Here is a 16,715-nt window from a genome sequence, read left to right as displayed (position 1 = left end):
AAAAAAAAAAAAAACAAATATTTTAAGATATTAGACAAGTATTACACATTTAACAAATGTAAGCCCAAATCCCATAGAAGTTAAATGCCATGCCTGGTATTTCCATTTTAAGTGATTCAGTCAAGAACTGAGTCAATTTTTTGTAAACAGATTATTTGAGACCGAGAGAGAGCGAGAATGAGCAGGGAGAGAGGGAGAGAGAGAAGATTCCCAGCTGAGCCAGGAACGTGATGTGGGGCTCGATCCCAGGATGCTGGGATCGCGACCTGAGCAGAAGGCAGATACTTAACCCTCTGAGCCACCCAGGCACCCCAGAAAGACTGTTCCGGTTACATATTTTTCTGTCAGCCCAGAATATGTTCTTTAATTACTAATACTATGGGAATCCAGTTATGAAAGTTTTGTTCTAATCACAAAAGCAAATTGGAAAGGGTGACCTGGGTGGCTGAGTCGGTTGAGCTTCCAACTCTTGATTTTGGCTCAGGTCATGACCTCAGGAGTATGAGATCAAGCCTTGCATTTGGGCTCCGAGCTGGGCGTGGAACCTACTTAAGATTCTCTTCCTCTCCCTCACCCTCCAACCCCCTAATCTAAAATAAATAAATACATACATACATAAAGGTAGTTTGTACAATTTTTTAAAAAATTTTTTTAATTTTATTTTTAAGTAATCTAAACCCAACACTGGGTTCCAACTCACAACCCTGAAATTGAGAGTCGCATGCTCTACCAACTGAGCCAGCCAGGCATCCCAATTTGTACAATTTTAGATTACTTCAAAAAGTACCCATTTACTAGGAATGTCAACAGATAAAAACACCTTCCAGATTGTATTTCATGTAATTCAATAAGCTCTCTCTGATCACTTTAATCATCCACAGGCAAAGTTTGTGTTATGTCTAAAAACCTGCTTTCTTATCCCAATTCAGTCGTCTTCTTTAATAAACTGCGTTTTTCCAAAAATCATGACTAAAACACATGTGCAACGATGGCTAAAGTGTTATATGAACAACAATGCCTGTTTGTCAAAATCAGATGCATCAACCAAGTAAGAAATACATATGCATGAAGAATTTATGAGGTATGAAAGTTAACATTAAAAATAAAATGTTCACATTTCAATAATAATAATAATAATAATAAGGTTACAGTGCACTGATGGGTAGGCAAGAATCATGGATGATTTTCTTCCTATTATTTTTCTAACTTTCCAGATTTTCTATAAAAAATGTCATACTTTCATAATAAAGAAAATAAATTACCTGCAGCTATTTCTTGTTGTTTTTGTTTTTCGACCATTTCCTTTTCTCGTTGTTCTTGTAATTTCTTTGCTCTTTCCAACCTGCCAAAGACAATTTCAATAAATTTAAAATAACGCTCAATATAAAACCAGTATTTATCTTTGTATTTCTCCACACGTATAGACATGAAACACTTAACAGAATTTTAAATTAAGTTTAACACGAATTGGTATCTCTATGTGGGGGAAAAAAAGCATTCGTTCTTAAGATAGTCACAGTTAAAAGAATATTTCAATACTGGTTTTAAACATTTTTAAATTCATGGAATAGCCAAAAAAATGCAATAGCTTTTACACACAGTTCCCACAGAATAGTTTTAAAAAATACAAATTACTCAGCCTTTATCAGTGCTGGTATAGCAGTAAGGATAAAATTACATCTTGCAAGTGACAAACTGAGAACTGAGTAAATCTCAGGGTATGTTAAAAGTAGTAAACAATATTTACAAAATTACCTATATGCTTCTTGGAGGAGGCTGATATAGGATAAGGCCAATCAAAAAATGCCAAATATGACTTCTGTATTTAAACAGATTTTATCATATAGCCTTAAATTAATAAAGATAAAAAAGCCCAAAATACAAAAGGGGCAAAAAACCGCTATTTGTCATTCTCTATGATCTAATAATATGAGGGGAAAAACTTATTAGGGAATTTACTTTTAGCAGCTTAAGAAATTTATCATTAGCAATGGAACCAGAAACATGAAACACAAACTCATCCTCAGACAAAATACTGTAGTTCACACTAAATTTACTAATAAATACATATCCTAACGTGCTGTCAAGTCAGTATCTACTTCTCATACAGCAAATTTTAAGTAATATCTTCATGAGTTCCTGAAAGAAAAACCTCTTTTCTTCAAGAGTCCTTGATCTCCCAATCCTAAGTTAAAAGCCACTCCTTCCTCCTTTAACTAGTGGTATAAAGGGGCTAAGATTAAGGAAAAGGTTTTTTGTTTTAGGGTACTACGGGTAGGAAAATGGCATTACCTTTAACAACTGAATTTACATAAAATGAATATAACAATATAATTTTATTCCCTTTTATTGAGCACGCATGCAAGAAAGACACAGTACAGACTTGATTCTATCCTTGGGAATAAAGTTTCTGATTAGGGGTAACATTAAAATGTTGGTACACAGGTATTAAAACTATCTTCAAAGCAGTTTAAAAATTGTCCTTATTTAAAAACAAAAAAAGGAACAACAACAAAAAGGTCTATATATTGCAATGTCTTATTAATAAAAGATCTCCCTTCAAATTTCAAAGTAGCCAAGGAGCAATCTGGTATTCTTAAAAGAGTTATTCCACGTAAACTTGTCATCTGAAAAACGCTACGTAGATTTTTTTAAGTTAAAGTTTTAGATGCTTTACTAGTAAACAGCTTCAACTTTAATAAAAGCCAAATATTAAAGCACAACCAATTTATAATAAGAACAGACTTCAGGGCTTAAAAAAATACTGGTCAGACTTAACAGACCATTCTTTTTAACTTACTTCAGATATCATAATAAATTATTTCTTAATTCTGTTGATTTTAGTTTCAGAAAGAAAATATGATTCACTACTATTGATGCATATTTAAAATGGCCACTGCAGGTTCGAATTAACACCATTCACTAAAGTGAATGGAACGAAGAAGGGGTGAGCTCACACCTTTGCTGCTGCTGCTGTTCAGCTGGAGTTTCTGCCAGGCTGGGTTCACAGGGCAGCAGCCCATCAGGTTACATTGTGATAACTGTATTTTTGTAATGAAAAAAAAATACAAACTCAATTTCATAAGGAAAAAAACCCCCAAAATCAAGAGTATAGTTTTCAGAATATGGGAAAACCTGCAAACAAGCACTTGGATTTTACTTCACTTCTCGCCTCTCTATATGAGACAGTTCTTTCAACGGTTTTGCACATTTTGGCCAGACAGCCCTGCTGTGTGTAGTCCCACAATTACCAGAACATCTTTGAAATGCTTACAGAATTAAAACATAGAATGATCTCCCTATGCTGTCAGCAGTAAAATTCACAAGATCAAATAAATCACCTTGTAATGTTTATTATTTGCCACCTTCAAAATAAGAAACCTATTGACGGAATTGTTTCAGACTTTGTTTTCTTCTGGAAGAAAAACAAAAGGACAAAGCAGTTTCAGAGGCAAAATTTAAGAGTTCGATTTAGGATTTCTAAAGAAGTTTCGATTGTAAACCAAAAACATTTAGGAAGCTAAATCTGAGAAAAATGAATCAGTTAATCATGAAGGAAAATAGAGAAACTGTTGGAGACATCGTAATCTTTCCAGCTGCTCAAATAGGTAAATGTTTAAAATGAGAATTAACTACTTAGTTCTAGATCAGAACTGGCACCGTATGTATCATGTCTACATTTATTTGACTTAAAACTCTGAAAGCATCCAATTTGTCCACACCATTGAGTATGTACTTCAAGTCGAGAAGAAAAAATGCACCACACAGAAAATACACCTACCTTCTAGCTAAAGCTTCTTGTGCATCCATTGCTGTGTTTCTGCCTCTGAAGGGAGGTGGACTAGGAGTTCGGCTTAAACTTCTGCTAAATCTTCTAGGTTTTTCAATTCTCTTCTTTCTATCTCTGTAATAAATCGTATTTCACATGTTGCAGTACGACAAGCCAGTAATAATTCACTTTATCAAAATTAATTATATTTACATAGGTTCAACAAAAAGGCAAACAGCAGACAATACATTTTGAACCCTTTCCTCTCCACCTCTGTCCTATAGCTTCCACAAGGTATGGAAGTTCCTTGAATATGTTGCTAGTTTTCTGTAAGTTCATTTAATGTTCCCTGTTACAGATAAACCATTTAAGATATTTTCCAATCTTTTGCTATAACACCCAATGTTGCAAAAACTAACCTTGTACGTCAATCATTTTATATTCATGTAGGTCAGTATGTAGGACAGATACCGAAGTAGTTTAAATTTCCTAGTATTTTAATCTACAACGAATTTGTAAACGTTAAAAAAACCCAAGCACAAAATCAGAAAACAAAAGAATTAGGAAAATGAAAGATGAAAAACAATAGGCACTGAGCAGAATAAAATCGAGTAACAGCGCGTCAAAACTAAAAATGCCATAAAAACAAATAAACTAGAGGGGGGCGCCTGGGTGGCACAGCGGTTAAGCGTCTGCCTTCGGCTCAGGGCGTGATCCTGGCGATATGGGATCGAGCCCCACATCAGGCTCCTCTGCTACGAGCCTGCTTCTTCCTCTCCCACTCCCCCTGCTTGTGTTCCCTCTCTCGCTGGCTGTCTCTATCTCTGTCGAATAAATAAATAAAATCTTAAAAAAAAAACAAACTAGAAATACCATAAATAATGGCCTGTATGCCCAAATGGAAAATAAAATATTAATGATAATGATGAAATCATCATTTACCTAAATTCCCTAAACCTCTTAACCAGTGAAGCTCAAATGAGTCAACTACTAAGAACTAAACTATTAAAAACGGATCAACATAAGGTGTTTCTGCCTACAGATCCTGTCCCTTTGCCTTAATAAAACCACCATTTTGGGGGCACGTGGGTGGGTCAGTCAGTCAAATGTCTGCCTTCAGCTCAGGTCACGATCCCAGGGGTCCTGGGATAGAGCCCCTTGATGCTCATCAGAGTCTGCTTCTTGGGGGTGCCTGGGTGGCTCAGTCATGGGGCCTCTGCCTTCGGTTCAGGGCGTGATCCTGGTGTTCTGGGATCAAGCCCCACATCAGGCTTCTCTGCTGGGAACCTGCTTCTTCCTCTCCCACTCCCCCTGGTTCTGTTCCCTCTCTCACTGGCTGTCTCGCTCAAATAAATAAACAAAATCTTAAAAAAAAAGTGTCTGCTTCTCCCTCTCCCTCATCTTGTGTGCGGGCGCAGTCTCTCTCTCTCTCCCGTTAAAATAAATGAAAATCTAAGAAACAACCCACCATTTGTATCCAAAACCCTAAACAAAACACCCCTGATAAACAAGGAGATAAGCCAAACGCTGTAATAAACAATCTTTTATCTTGTATTTCAGTCTTTATAGACTAACTTGAACAATAAACAAAAAAAGCTTTTCCATTATTTACTGTATCTGTGTATATGCACTATTAATAATTGTCTGATGTAAATTAAATAAGTACAGACTAAACATATTAAAACCTCTCAATCAAGACAGGTTTGAATTAAGCTCATCTTTTTGAATACCTGAGATAGCATATACAGTATGGTTAAGCACATCCACTGACTTTACGTTCAGACATACCCGGGACTTGATCCTGACAGTACCATTTAAAAACTAGAATTCGAGGCTTCTTGGGCAGGTTACTTAAATTCTCTAAGCCCAGTGGTCTTAACTCATAAAACAGTTGTTTTGAGAATCAGATGAGCTGGTACATGGAAAAAGCTCTGACATAATACATAGCACATGGTAGGCACGCAATAAATGTAAGCTACTCTGATTATACAATTAACACAATTCGACATCCAGAACAAATGAACTAATTTTAATAGGACTATTTCTACCTGTACTTCACAGAAGATCTGATTAAAGGAGTATCTAAGAATGCTATGCGAGTGTTTAATTCGTTCTTTATTAGTCAGAATGTTATTAGAATATTTATAACTCATAAAATCCTGATCCACAATTTTGATATTCTCAGATTGAAAGACGAACAGACCCTGTGAGGGAGCTCTCTGATTTTATTCAAGATGATGATGAATACTTACCGACTCCTACTCCTTGTTCGACTTCTGCTTCTACTTCTATGCCTGTGTCTTGATCTTGAGCGGGAACGAGATCGGATCCGACGTTTTCTTTCCCTGCTTCTGGATCGTGACTTCTTCCTCTCTCTGCTTCTGGACCTTGACTTCTTCCGCTCCCTACTCCTGGATCTAGACTTCTTCCGCTCTCTGCTTCTACTACGATGACGCCTGAAATTAAAACACACAAATGTGTAGTTATTTACAGCTGCGTCTTTTCAAATTACAGACATTATGAATTAATTATCTGCAATGTGTGCTGTCAAGCCAAGCAATAAACTACTCTGTATTGTGTTTAGAAAGGCTAATTGAGGCTTCAAATGGAAGAAGTTTTAACAACAAATGAGCCTTTATTCTTGTTTGATGATGTCTCAGAGGGAATACAATAAAGCTACGTGTTAAAAATACAATGCATCCTAACCCAGCTTAAGATTCTGTTTAATAGGGGCGCCTGGGTGGCACAGCGGTTAAGCGTCTGCCTTCGGCTCAGGGCGTGATCCCGGTGTTATGGGATCGAGCCCCACATCAGGCTCCTCCGCTGCGAGCCTGCTTCTTCCTCTCCCACTCCCCCTGCTTGTGTTCCCTCTCTCGCTGGCTGTCTCTATCTCTGTCAAATAAACAAATAAAATCTTGAAAAAAAAAAAAGATTCTGTTTAATAGTTTAAAGTCTATTATATTACTTCCTTATCAAANTCCCCCTGCTTGTGTTCCCTCTCTCGCTGGCTGTCTCTATCTCTGTCAAATAAACAAATAAAATCTTGAAAAAAAAAAAAGATTCTGTTTAATAGTTTAAAGTCTATTATATTACTTCCTTATCAAATATTTATGCAACTTAAAGATGACAAGTTAAAAATTTTGACCCAATCTGATACACCATATATACACACTTCCACAGAAAACTCCAAACATACATGAAACAATGGCTTCTTTTTCAAAGTCCCACAAATTTTTTGCCATGACCCAGTTTTCAATACCACAAAAGAAAATCTAAATTAGAGTTAAACAGCAAACAAATCCCATGCTGACAATGTAAAAGGATTGTTATATTGGCTTAAACATAGGTCAACCATATAATTTTTTCCACTGCAAATGACAGATAAATCCTGAAATTTAAAAAAAACATACTTGCTAACTGAACGCTAATCATAATCATCCTTTGTCCCCTAGTCTTGGAACACCTTTTTTGCCTTTATCAGAAAACAATGCCCCAAAGACTTCAGCTACTAGCAGAGATTAATGGGCAAATAGATTATGCTAGCAAAAAATAATCGATTTTCTTATTAAGATTGGGTATTGTTGGGTTCATGAGAAGCTTTACACGATATAGCTCTTTACTTAGCACTAACTTAAAAATACCAAAATTACTTACCTTTCACGAGACCTAGATCTTGAGTGACTTCTGCCTCTTGATGACTTTCTTTCTTTGCGTTTATGTCTGTCCTCGCCGTTTTCAGATGAATTTAGTCGTTCTCTTCCTTTATCAGAAGAATGTTCTTTGTCATTATGTTCCTCAGACTTGTGTTTCTTAGATGATTTATCTTTGGATTCATGTCTTCTTGCCTGTTTTAAGAAGAAGTTGGTTCTTTCAGGAAAATAGTGCAACAAAGAGAGTTAGTATGGGTATCAGTAGACAAAAATGTTGTGATGCAACATTAGTAACCTTAGGAGTGTGTGGCAAATAAAAAAAATGATCTAGTTTCACATCACCCAAATGTTGCAGATGAATATACTATTCGTATTATCTTTATAAATCCCCAAATACAGTATCCTCCCCAAAATAACAATTAAAATAATTTTCAATGTTGAAATAATATTGAAAAACCATTATTATCACAAAAAAAGAGGAATGCCTGATGTTTCTTTTATCTAAAGGAGTAAGGGAAGTACACATGTATCAAAACTTTCAAAATTGTCCAACAAACCTTTTAGAGAAACAGATCATGTATACATATATACATCAACTTCTATAACCAGAGTACATATTATTTTAGATTTAAAAACTTAACAATAGCAAAGATTATCAGGACACAAAGAAATGCACCAGAAAACGCATTTCAATTAGGTAGCTAAATAAGATTAATCTTACTAATTATTAGTATTTTCTGCAATTTTAAATTACTTTACGCAGAGTTGAAGTGTCCTTTTTTTAGCTATACTGCCAGATCCTCTCTAAAAGACGGCTCTTGATTTTTCTCCCAATGTCTAAACTGTGAAGCAATCACTTTTCATCTTGCAATATCCCAACGAGCTTGAAGTTCTATTACATTTCATGTACCTAGGGTAGAAAATGGCAACCGTATCTGTTTTAATTTTATTAAATCAAACTAGGCATAACATAATTAATCCCTATACCATTATACAATAGATACTTCCCCCATACTCTGAAAGATAAAAACCAAGGCTTTTGCTTTCACAACATATGCATTCAGAGACTGAGCTAAAATTAACTGCATGATCAAGTCTCCATCCTACTCTCACATACCAAATTAGAAAATGATAAACATTAGATCTCCTCACATTAAGTTGTCAAATCCATCTTTTAGCTAAAGCTTAAAAACCTGGACATCTCAATCACAATTTTAAAGCTGGAAGGAAACTCAGAGCCTCTAAACTTCCCTTACTTAAGTATGACTAAATGAAGATCTAAAGTCACAAAGCTACATGGTAGCAGCTGAACCCAGACCCCATGTTCTTCTTATGCCCAGGCCACTGCTTTTCTACAACAGGACACTTAACTCATGTTTCCCAAAAAGCCATAGCATTTTTCTTTCCACTCAAGATTAACTTTGCTTAAAAACAAAAAACTTGGCCAAACATTTTGGAACATGCATGATATATCTGAAAAGAATCATAATATGTTATTTAATATTTTGCAGAAAAATAAGAGACCTGGAGACACAGCTAAATTTTAGTTTCATTGCCAGTTCTCTGTTAATATGAGCTTGTAAAAGTATTTCCTTGATTTTGCCATATAGTGGCAAACTGGAAAAGCTTTAAGTGGTTCATTTTCCAAAGATTTTAGAGTTTATTTCAAACCAGTTTTCCAAACATAACATTACTATTAATTAAAAAAAAAAAAGACATTAAAACCCTTAACTGATTTAAGATATACTTAAGGGAAATAGGAGTTTGAATGACTAATAGTTACCTTATCATGAAGTAGGCTTATTATTTTGCTATCTGAGTCTGCAGCGTCTTCAGTTCAGTCTCTTCGCGCATTAGCACGCTGAGTATGATTTATTATAGAAATGTTATCATGTGAGCTAAACAAAATAGTCATTTTCACAAAAACTCTCCTAAATTAAAAATTTAACAGAGCTTCCATTAGGGGAAGAGGTGAAGTCCCTGCCCACACTTTTTTTACGAGTCCCTTGACCAGCCCCCATAAGACTCTTCTCCCTTTTTGGCTCCTACTTCTGTTCTTCCTTGTTGGCTCATTCCTTGTCTTCTCAGGTGGGCGAGCAAGTTAACTCCTGCTTTTCTTTCATACAGCTGCTGTCTTTTTCCTCAAGTTTTGGTGTCACCGCCACCTTTCCAGCTGTCCCTCACAGACACTTTTATTCCAAAATTCAATACTATTCTTAGGGAAACTGAGCTGGTTTGCTAATGAAGAGAGGACTCTCGTTATCTTCCATAAAGAAAAAGCCCACAGATATCTAGGATATTGCTACTTAAAGATGTTTGCTATATGAAAATCCTGAGCAGCTGTCAGGTATAAGGACACTCGGGACCTCAGATTAATGGAAGCTCTGTGTGACAGGCCTAAAAAAACCAATTATAATCTTCATATGAAATTTTTATTGTGAATATTTTCACAACATAATAAAATTAATAGTTTTTGAATGAACTTTTCATATAAACAACTATCTTCTTGAAAAATGATGAATCCATATCATGCTTATTTTATAACCCAATTAACCTTTTAAAAATTGCAAGTTTTGGTACTTACCTTGATAATATCATATATTCACACAAACATTTCTACCAGATACTTTACAAGAATTTTAAAGTGCCTATTCACTACAAAGTGTTAATTACCTCTTTGCTTCTGCTCCGGCTCCTGTGTTTTCTTCCTTCATTATCTGTAAATACACACAAAAATTCACCATAAACAAGATACAGGAACATCTCAAACACAAATTCCAATACTCAAATAAAGGACAATTTCCAATCCATTTTACTAAGGTGAAATTCTACTTACTATCTTCCAAAGACTATTTTTTAATGGCAGGATGGGATTATTCTACTTAATACCACTGTATATATTTGAAACAAATCAAGCAATCTGAATAAACCAGAATATAATTGAAAGGAAGCAAAACAAAAAAACCCCAAAAAACCCCTCCATGACAAATCAAAAAACATATATATTATCTTTCAGGTTGTCACAGATTCTTAATTCACAAAACATTGTGACTAGCCCATTTTGTTTTCCATTGTGTTGAAAATTTATAAAGGGGCTTATCAGAGGTAAACAAGAACAAAACAAGAATGCAAGAGAATAAACAGTTTGAACTGTATTTGGCATAAGTAGTCAAAAGGATGCTGTAGTTTAGAAATTTCTATTCAAAAGTGGTTTTATAGTGTACAGTTTCAAATATATACACAAAATTACATTTTAACCATTTTATAAATGATTATCTGTGGACGTAAAGCATAAATAACTGGAGCCCAGGTCTTAATACTCTTAACTCATTAGTATTCTAGTTCTCACTTAAGTTCTTCATTAAATAGCAATACTAATTTAAAAAACACACAGCAAAACATCATACTTCTTATACCCCATCAGTCTAATTCTTTTTCAAGTAAATGAGTAAGAAACCTCTCAAAATGCCAAAACCTCTTGCTTCAGAAATATTCTAACATCAAGTCAAATGAAAAACAAGGTGAAAAATGTTCTTGTAACTTACATCAAAAAGCACGTTAAATAAGCTCAGAATAATATACCACTGCCCAGGCACATCTTTCAAAATATTTTACCCATGTTGAAAGACTGAAATTTAAACATCTCGGGGTTACCAAATAATTACTGTGACACAAATTTAAACATATATTTTTGCCTTTGGACAAGTCATAAAATTTCTGCATGAGAACATTTATGTTTCTCATAACTGAAAAATTCTCCAGAAAATTACCAATGTACTTTCATTATTCATTTCTCAACTGGGAAGAACATGTATTAATTATTTCAAAAACTAAATCTATGTCTTATACACACATCTACATGGATAATGGTAATTACAGTTTCCAACAATTCATACCTGACTTTCGTTTTCTTTCTCTTGACCTTGATCGTGATCTTGAATAATGATGTTTTGAGGCTCTAGGAGAAATAGATACGTCTGACTGCTCTTTTTTCTTATCTCTATCTGGGGATGTCTTTTCTGGGGCTAGTCCATCTCGCTCTGTATCGCTAGCCTAAAAGTTTAAAGAGAAGTGATTACTAAGTTTAGTTACATTTAAAATGTTTTCAACTTCTTAGAAGAGAAGGAGAGAAGAGAATCATCTTTGAGTTTTACAAAATTTAAAAATAAATCAATAAATCAGAATGGCCAATTCCTACGTAGCTAAATATTATTTGTATCTGATAAATAAGCCCAAATAAACTGAAATGACTAAACCAATAACAAAGAAACATATGTAATTAGACTGATGTCTTTAACTTTTAAAAATTATTATTTTCAAAACTTTCATACAATGTGGGAAGGGAAAGAATAAGGGCTCCAAGTATTTCCAATAAACATTCAAGCAGAGAAAATACAGTCCATTTTAGATTTGCGAAGTCATTTACCTGTCAGGTAAGTATTGGTAAGTATTTACCAATACTTTTAAATTAGCATACGTTAAAAAAGCATTTAAAATGAACTGGTGTAAAATTTAAAGAGACTTAGGTCTATAAAATCTAAGAACAGCAGAACATGCTTCTAGATTATAAAAGAATAAACAAAATTAACTTACCTATCTGAGAACCCCAATCTTAATTTCATTAACCCTCTTTAATGAAAACAGCCCCTTGGCACAGTGCTGCTGCAAAATATGGTCTGCCTCTCCTCACACATGCTCTGGGCTATGGAAACATTAAGTCGTTTCTGCTTTAAAGCATTTTTTAAGTTTTCACAATACAAATTTTGTAAAAGTTAAAAAAATAATCAAGTATACACACTTTCTCGAGTCCTGATTTACTTAAAAGGAGGTTCCTCCATCTAAATATCAGTTCCCTGTTTTCCAATTTACTTGCTCATAGCTGAGTACTCAGCACAGCAATCAATCAACAAATGAAGAAATGAATTTCTGTTACTAGTTTTCAATTAAAAAAGAGTGTTTCTGTGGCTCTGCTGAACGGTGTGGTCCAAATTACAGATAACAAGAGTATCACGCAAAGACAGACACTGATTTAAATTAGTCATAGAAAAAAAGCTTTGAGAAGGTAAAACCTGAATGTTCCCAAGTCAGATTTTATCAGGTAGGGGAAACAGTTTCAGTAGTATGTGGAAAGTATATGGAAGGTGGATTACTTGGCCCCTGACCAAAGAAAGAAATGTTTTCACTTTTTTGAAAGGATTATTAAGCAGGCAAGGAATGGGACAGAGACTATGTGTGATCCATAATGCCTAAAATATTTACTACCATGCTCTTCATAAACGAATCTGGATTGGATGAATAGGGATTTTCAGCAGGAGGAATAATCACATGAAAACAAACTCCCTTCCTTAAGAAAATCAGTCCAGAAAACAAGTACCAAGGAAACTAAATGGGGAGTAATTTACAAATGAAGTGTGAGAGATTGCATTATTTCAACAATAATTTACTGAGAGTCACAAATGGGCTCCACTCAACGCTGGACTCTGAGAATAAAATAAGTAAGAGATTTACACGCTTAGTTGGGATGAAAGACATAAATGTGTTAAGCCTTTAACAATGGTAAAAAACAAAACAACCAAGCACAGAGGAAGCAACTGATTACTGGAGATACTCTCATGTGACCACACATGCCTTCTCTAGTTTTCTATGTATGGGTGATTTCTGGAATCATAAAACTTTTGTGAGGAAAGCTTTCATCATTTAGAAATAGAGTACAATCTTCTGCTTTTACAAAGGACTTCTCTCAGCATGCGACTTCTCTGCCAAAACTATCATTCCCAAACCACTCGCACACCTCATTCACTTTTACAGACAGCATGACTAGAACTGAAAACAGCCTTCCCGTGGAAAAGTCAGCATCTAGACCAGGCAGTACAACTTTTCAGTCAATGGTTTATTTACATGCTTAACATCGCAGAAGCTTGGCAACAGGGAAGTCAAATGCCCTTTGCTTAAAAGAAGGCACCCTGTAATACAAGATAATAACTTACACCAAACAGCCATTTTCACCTGTAAAATATACTACAGGAAAAAAAACCACATTCTATCACTAAACAGACTACGAATGATAGGTGGCCACTTCTCCCACATAAAACTTCTATTTCCATGAGGATATTTTATAGTGGCCTAATGAAAAGCATCCAAAAAATAAAATTAATTGAATAAAATTTCTCTGAAAATTTCTAAGCTTTATTTCGATTTATCAGGGATGTACATACTCAATCTTAAATGCTAACTGCAAAACTGTCCTCTACTCCAGCACTTGCTTTTTTAGAATGCCACCACTGTTATCTTACATTTACACCTTGTTTAAAACCCTAATAATGCTTAAGACATAGTACACAAATTTTTTTCCAGTGCAAAGAAGGTACATTGGATTTAATACTAGGCCACTTCTCCAGGGGACTGTGTCTTTTTATTGAGGGAGGCACTGCAGGACCAAATGTCTGAACTGACTTCATTTTTTAAAATACTTGAACCGAGGTAAAACAACACTATTCCTTAAAGTACATTAAAAGGCCCAAAACTATTTCTACAAAGGAAAAGATTACATCGATTAATTGCACAAACACCAAACAGTTTTCCAACTGTTTGAGACCTTATCAAAAATCGGTTCTTAATTCAATTAGGTATTGGGGGAAGGGAGTGCAGAAACCATCCTAATTCCAGATATCCCAATTTTTAGGAAGGGCAAACTACAAATTTTTCGGTATGTTTATAGCCCTACTTACTTTTGAAGATGAGTAAATAGAACTTTCTAGTCAGTGGAAAGAAATACAAGATGCCTGCATTTTTCTTTTAACAGGGTTAAGAAAAATGAATTAACTACAATAACGTTTCCACCAGAACTGGGCATCACAGGATCAAAGCAGGCTTTTTAAAGAACCATAGCTCTTATTTAAAATTAAATGGGTCAACGAAGGGTTCTTAAATTTAAGAAACAACGCCAAAGATAAGGCTTTATTATAATGCTTCTCAGACTTCAAAATGATTACATCACGAGCCGCTTCAGAAACTGAACGACAATCGGAATTCGTGGTTCCAAAGCCTTCTCGTAATTCAGTCGTTTTTTTTACTCCCTTGGAGCAACACCTTCCTCAGCTCCGTGCAAAGGAATAAACTAAGGTTTTCACAGACAAAACACTAATTAAAATTATGCAACTAGAATTTTACTGAGCGTAAGCAAAAAACAAAACGTTATAAGACGATTCTCTTCTCCCATTCTACCCCTTACAGACAACGCCTTTCTGACCCAATACTTTTCAAAGACCCCCATCCCTTTTCTCTCTTCCCTAGCCCTTCCCCAACGCGAACATAAATTCCCAAGCCCTAATGAAACTCAATATAAACGACTAACAAGAATGAGTAAGATAAACTGGAGGCCACAGGACTAGGAAAGAGGTGAGGAAAGTTCTGGAAAAAAAAAAAAAAAGGCACCCTGCGGCTCCCCACCCCCACCGACACCGCCTCACTTCCCCCTCCCTACAGCAAGCAGCCATGATGGCGGGCGCAGAAGAAGGCCGCGGCGCCATTTTGTCCACACACGCGCGCGGACAACAGCTCTGGGAGCCGTTCACCCACTCTTTGAAAAGTAGCAGAAAAATATCCCTGGTTTTAAACTCAAAGTCGGCACCTACCGCCATAGTCCAGAGTCCTGGCCGCTAAGGCGGCGCCTCCACTTGCCGCTCTCAACAGTACCGGCCACCCCGACGCTTCGCCACAGACTAATCGCTCGCGCGAGAGACCCGGATGGCACAAAGGGGATGAGGCCCGGCGCGTCGCACAGCTTGCTGGGAAAAAAAAGGGTGGTGATAAGAGTCTCTATAGCAACGCGATTTGAGGAGATGATTGGTTGTTTTTTTGAAGGGGGCGTGTAAAGCCAGGGAGGGGGGCGGAGCCAAGAATACACCCCTAGAATGCACAGCCCGAAAATCGGAGTGGGTGGAATTTAGGGTGGGGCGACTTCCTATTTCAATTTTAAAGCAATTTTGGCCTCCTCCGGCCGCCGTAAAAGGGGTTGGGCTCGGTGTTCTCCCGCCAATTTAAATCTGAGGGCCAGAACCTGAAGAGATTAGGGACAGTTGTGGGTGGCAGGAAGATAAGTTTGAGTCTTCTACTTTAGTTTCTTCAGTTGCAGGTGAGGAGGGGGAAACGCGCTGTTATAGAGACCTGGAGTTGGGTGCAGGTCGAAGTAACAGCTGCTTCAGCTGAGTTCGGGTGTTTTCCCGTCAAGGCGCTGGCGGGAGAGAGTTTGAAGTCGATTCTTGCCGGTCTGTTGTCTAGCGGGGAGCGTTTGTGCATGGGGGCCTAACTGACACTTTCATTTAGCTTAATTCGCTAATTGGTTCTCCAACCACCAACTCTACCGATTTCAAATCGTTAATCAGATCATGTCACTCGTCTCCTTAGTGTCTTTTCCCTGTAGGTAGTACCGAGCATAAAAAACCCAATCTTGAAGTCAAGGATTCGTTTAGCTTCTGCACTGTTCTATTTTTTTGTGGCCCGGCAGCGCCCCCCAACTCGTTCCAGCCTCCGAACCTTTGCATTCGGCCTGCATCTCTGTTCTCCCCGAGCTTTGGAGAGTTGGCTTCTTGCTCTTGGGATCTCAGCTCTGATGTCCTCTCTTTCCTTTACCTAACAGGTTCTTCTTATACAACCCCCCTCACCACCTGAGCATCGTTTAGTTCAAAACCTTTGGCACTGTTTGTAATCGTGCACTTGTTTATTTATTTTTGTAGGGAGGCAGTATTAACAGTTAATAGGCGTGAATTTGAATCTTGTCTAACTACATCATTTACTCGCTTTAGGTTACCTTGGCCATTTATTTAAGCCGTGGTTTGTGTCTTTGCTGTAAAATGGGTTGTTGTGCAGATTAAATGAGTAAAGCATTCAAAACTATCTTGCATACTCAATACATGTTAACTATTTTATTTGTCCTTCATAGATGAATATAAACTTCATAATGATAAAGGCCTTTTCTGTCTTCCGGGCTGTATTCTGGTGCCTAGAACAGTCCCTGACACAAAGTAGGCATCAATAAACATTTGTTGAATGAGTGACTATGACAGTCTTGGAAGGTTGATAATATTTCTCTATTTTTTTTCAGATGTGTAACACAGAGATCCATAAAAGTAACCTGTCCTTCCTGTCTTAATCTCCTTCCAACTCCCACCCAAACACCAGCCACTAGAACTATTGTCTGTTCTAACATGCTTTGTTTTGTACCCTTGCTCACACTCTTCGTAAAAACTCTTTTCCTGTATTTAAAAACCTCCTATGACCATAGCCTAAATGTTACC

At 36.4% G+C, this 16,715-nt stretch overlaps 2 protein-coding genes across 7 annotated transcripts in view; one reads left to right on the top strand and one right to left on the bottom strand.

Annotated features, from left to right (window-relative positions):
• RSRC2 (arginine and serine rich coiled-coil 2) overlaps window positions 1-15,208 on the bottom strand; it is an 18,681-nt gene extending 3,473 nt beyond the window's left edge. For 2 of the 5 annotated variants that reach the window (XM_011226272.3, XM_002913088.4), the window contains exons 1-7: window positions 15,054-15,208; window positions 11,316-11,472; window positions 10,093-10,136; window positions 7,424-7,614; window positions 6,022-6,225; window positions 3,782-3,904; window positions 1,263-1,342 (exon numbers count right to left, since the gene is read on the bottom strand). In XM_011226272.3, the coding sequence (XP_011224574.1) occupies window positions 1,263-1,342; window positions 3,782-3,904; window positions 6,022-6,225; window positions 7,424-7,614; window positions 10,093-10,136; window positions 11,316-11,472; window positions 15,054-15,059 (805 nt within the window). In that variant the 5' untranslated portion in view covers window positions 15,060-15,208. Of the gene's footprint in view, window positions 1-1,262; window positions 1,343-3,781; window positions 3,905-6,021; window positions 6,226-7,423; window positions 7,637-9,202; window positions 9,281-10,092; window positions 10,137-11,315; window positions 11,473-15,053 lie in introns of those variants that run through there. The other 3 variants (XM_034672872.1, XM_034672873.1, XM_019800743.2) reach the window with 2 other exon arrangements.
• Window positions 15,209-15,433: 225 nt separating this feature from the next.
• The window catches only part of KNTC1 (kinetochore associated 1), a 69,728-nt gene continuing 68,446 nt past the window's right edge, over window positions 15,434-16,715 (top strand). For both annotated transcript variants that reach the window (XM_034638548.1, XM_019801157.2), the window contains exon 1: window positions 15,434-15,553. The gene's annotated coding sequence lies outside the window, so the exon portion shown is untranslated. The remainder of the gene's footprint in view (window positions 15,554-16,715) is intronic.

The sequence above is a fragment of the Ailuropoda melanoleuca genome, chromosome 12 (genome assembly GCF_002007445.2).
Source record: "Ailuropoda melanoleuca isolate Jingjing chromosome 12, ASM200744v2, whole genome shotgun sequence".
Lineage (NCBI taxonomy): Eukaryota > Metazoa > Chordata > Mammalia > Carnivora > Ursidae > Ailuropoda > Ailuropoda melanoleuca.
This window is presented reverse-complemented; position numbering and strand designations above follow the sequence as displayed.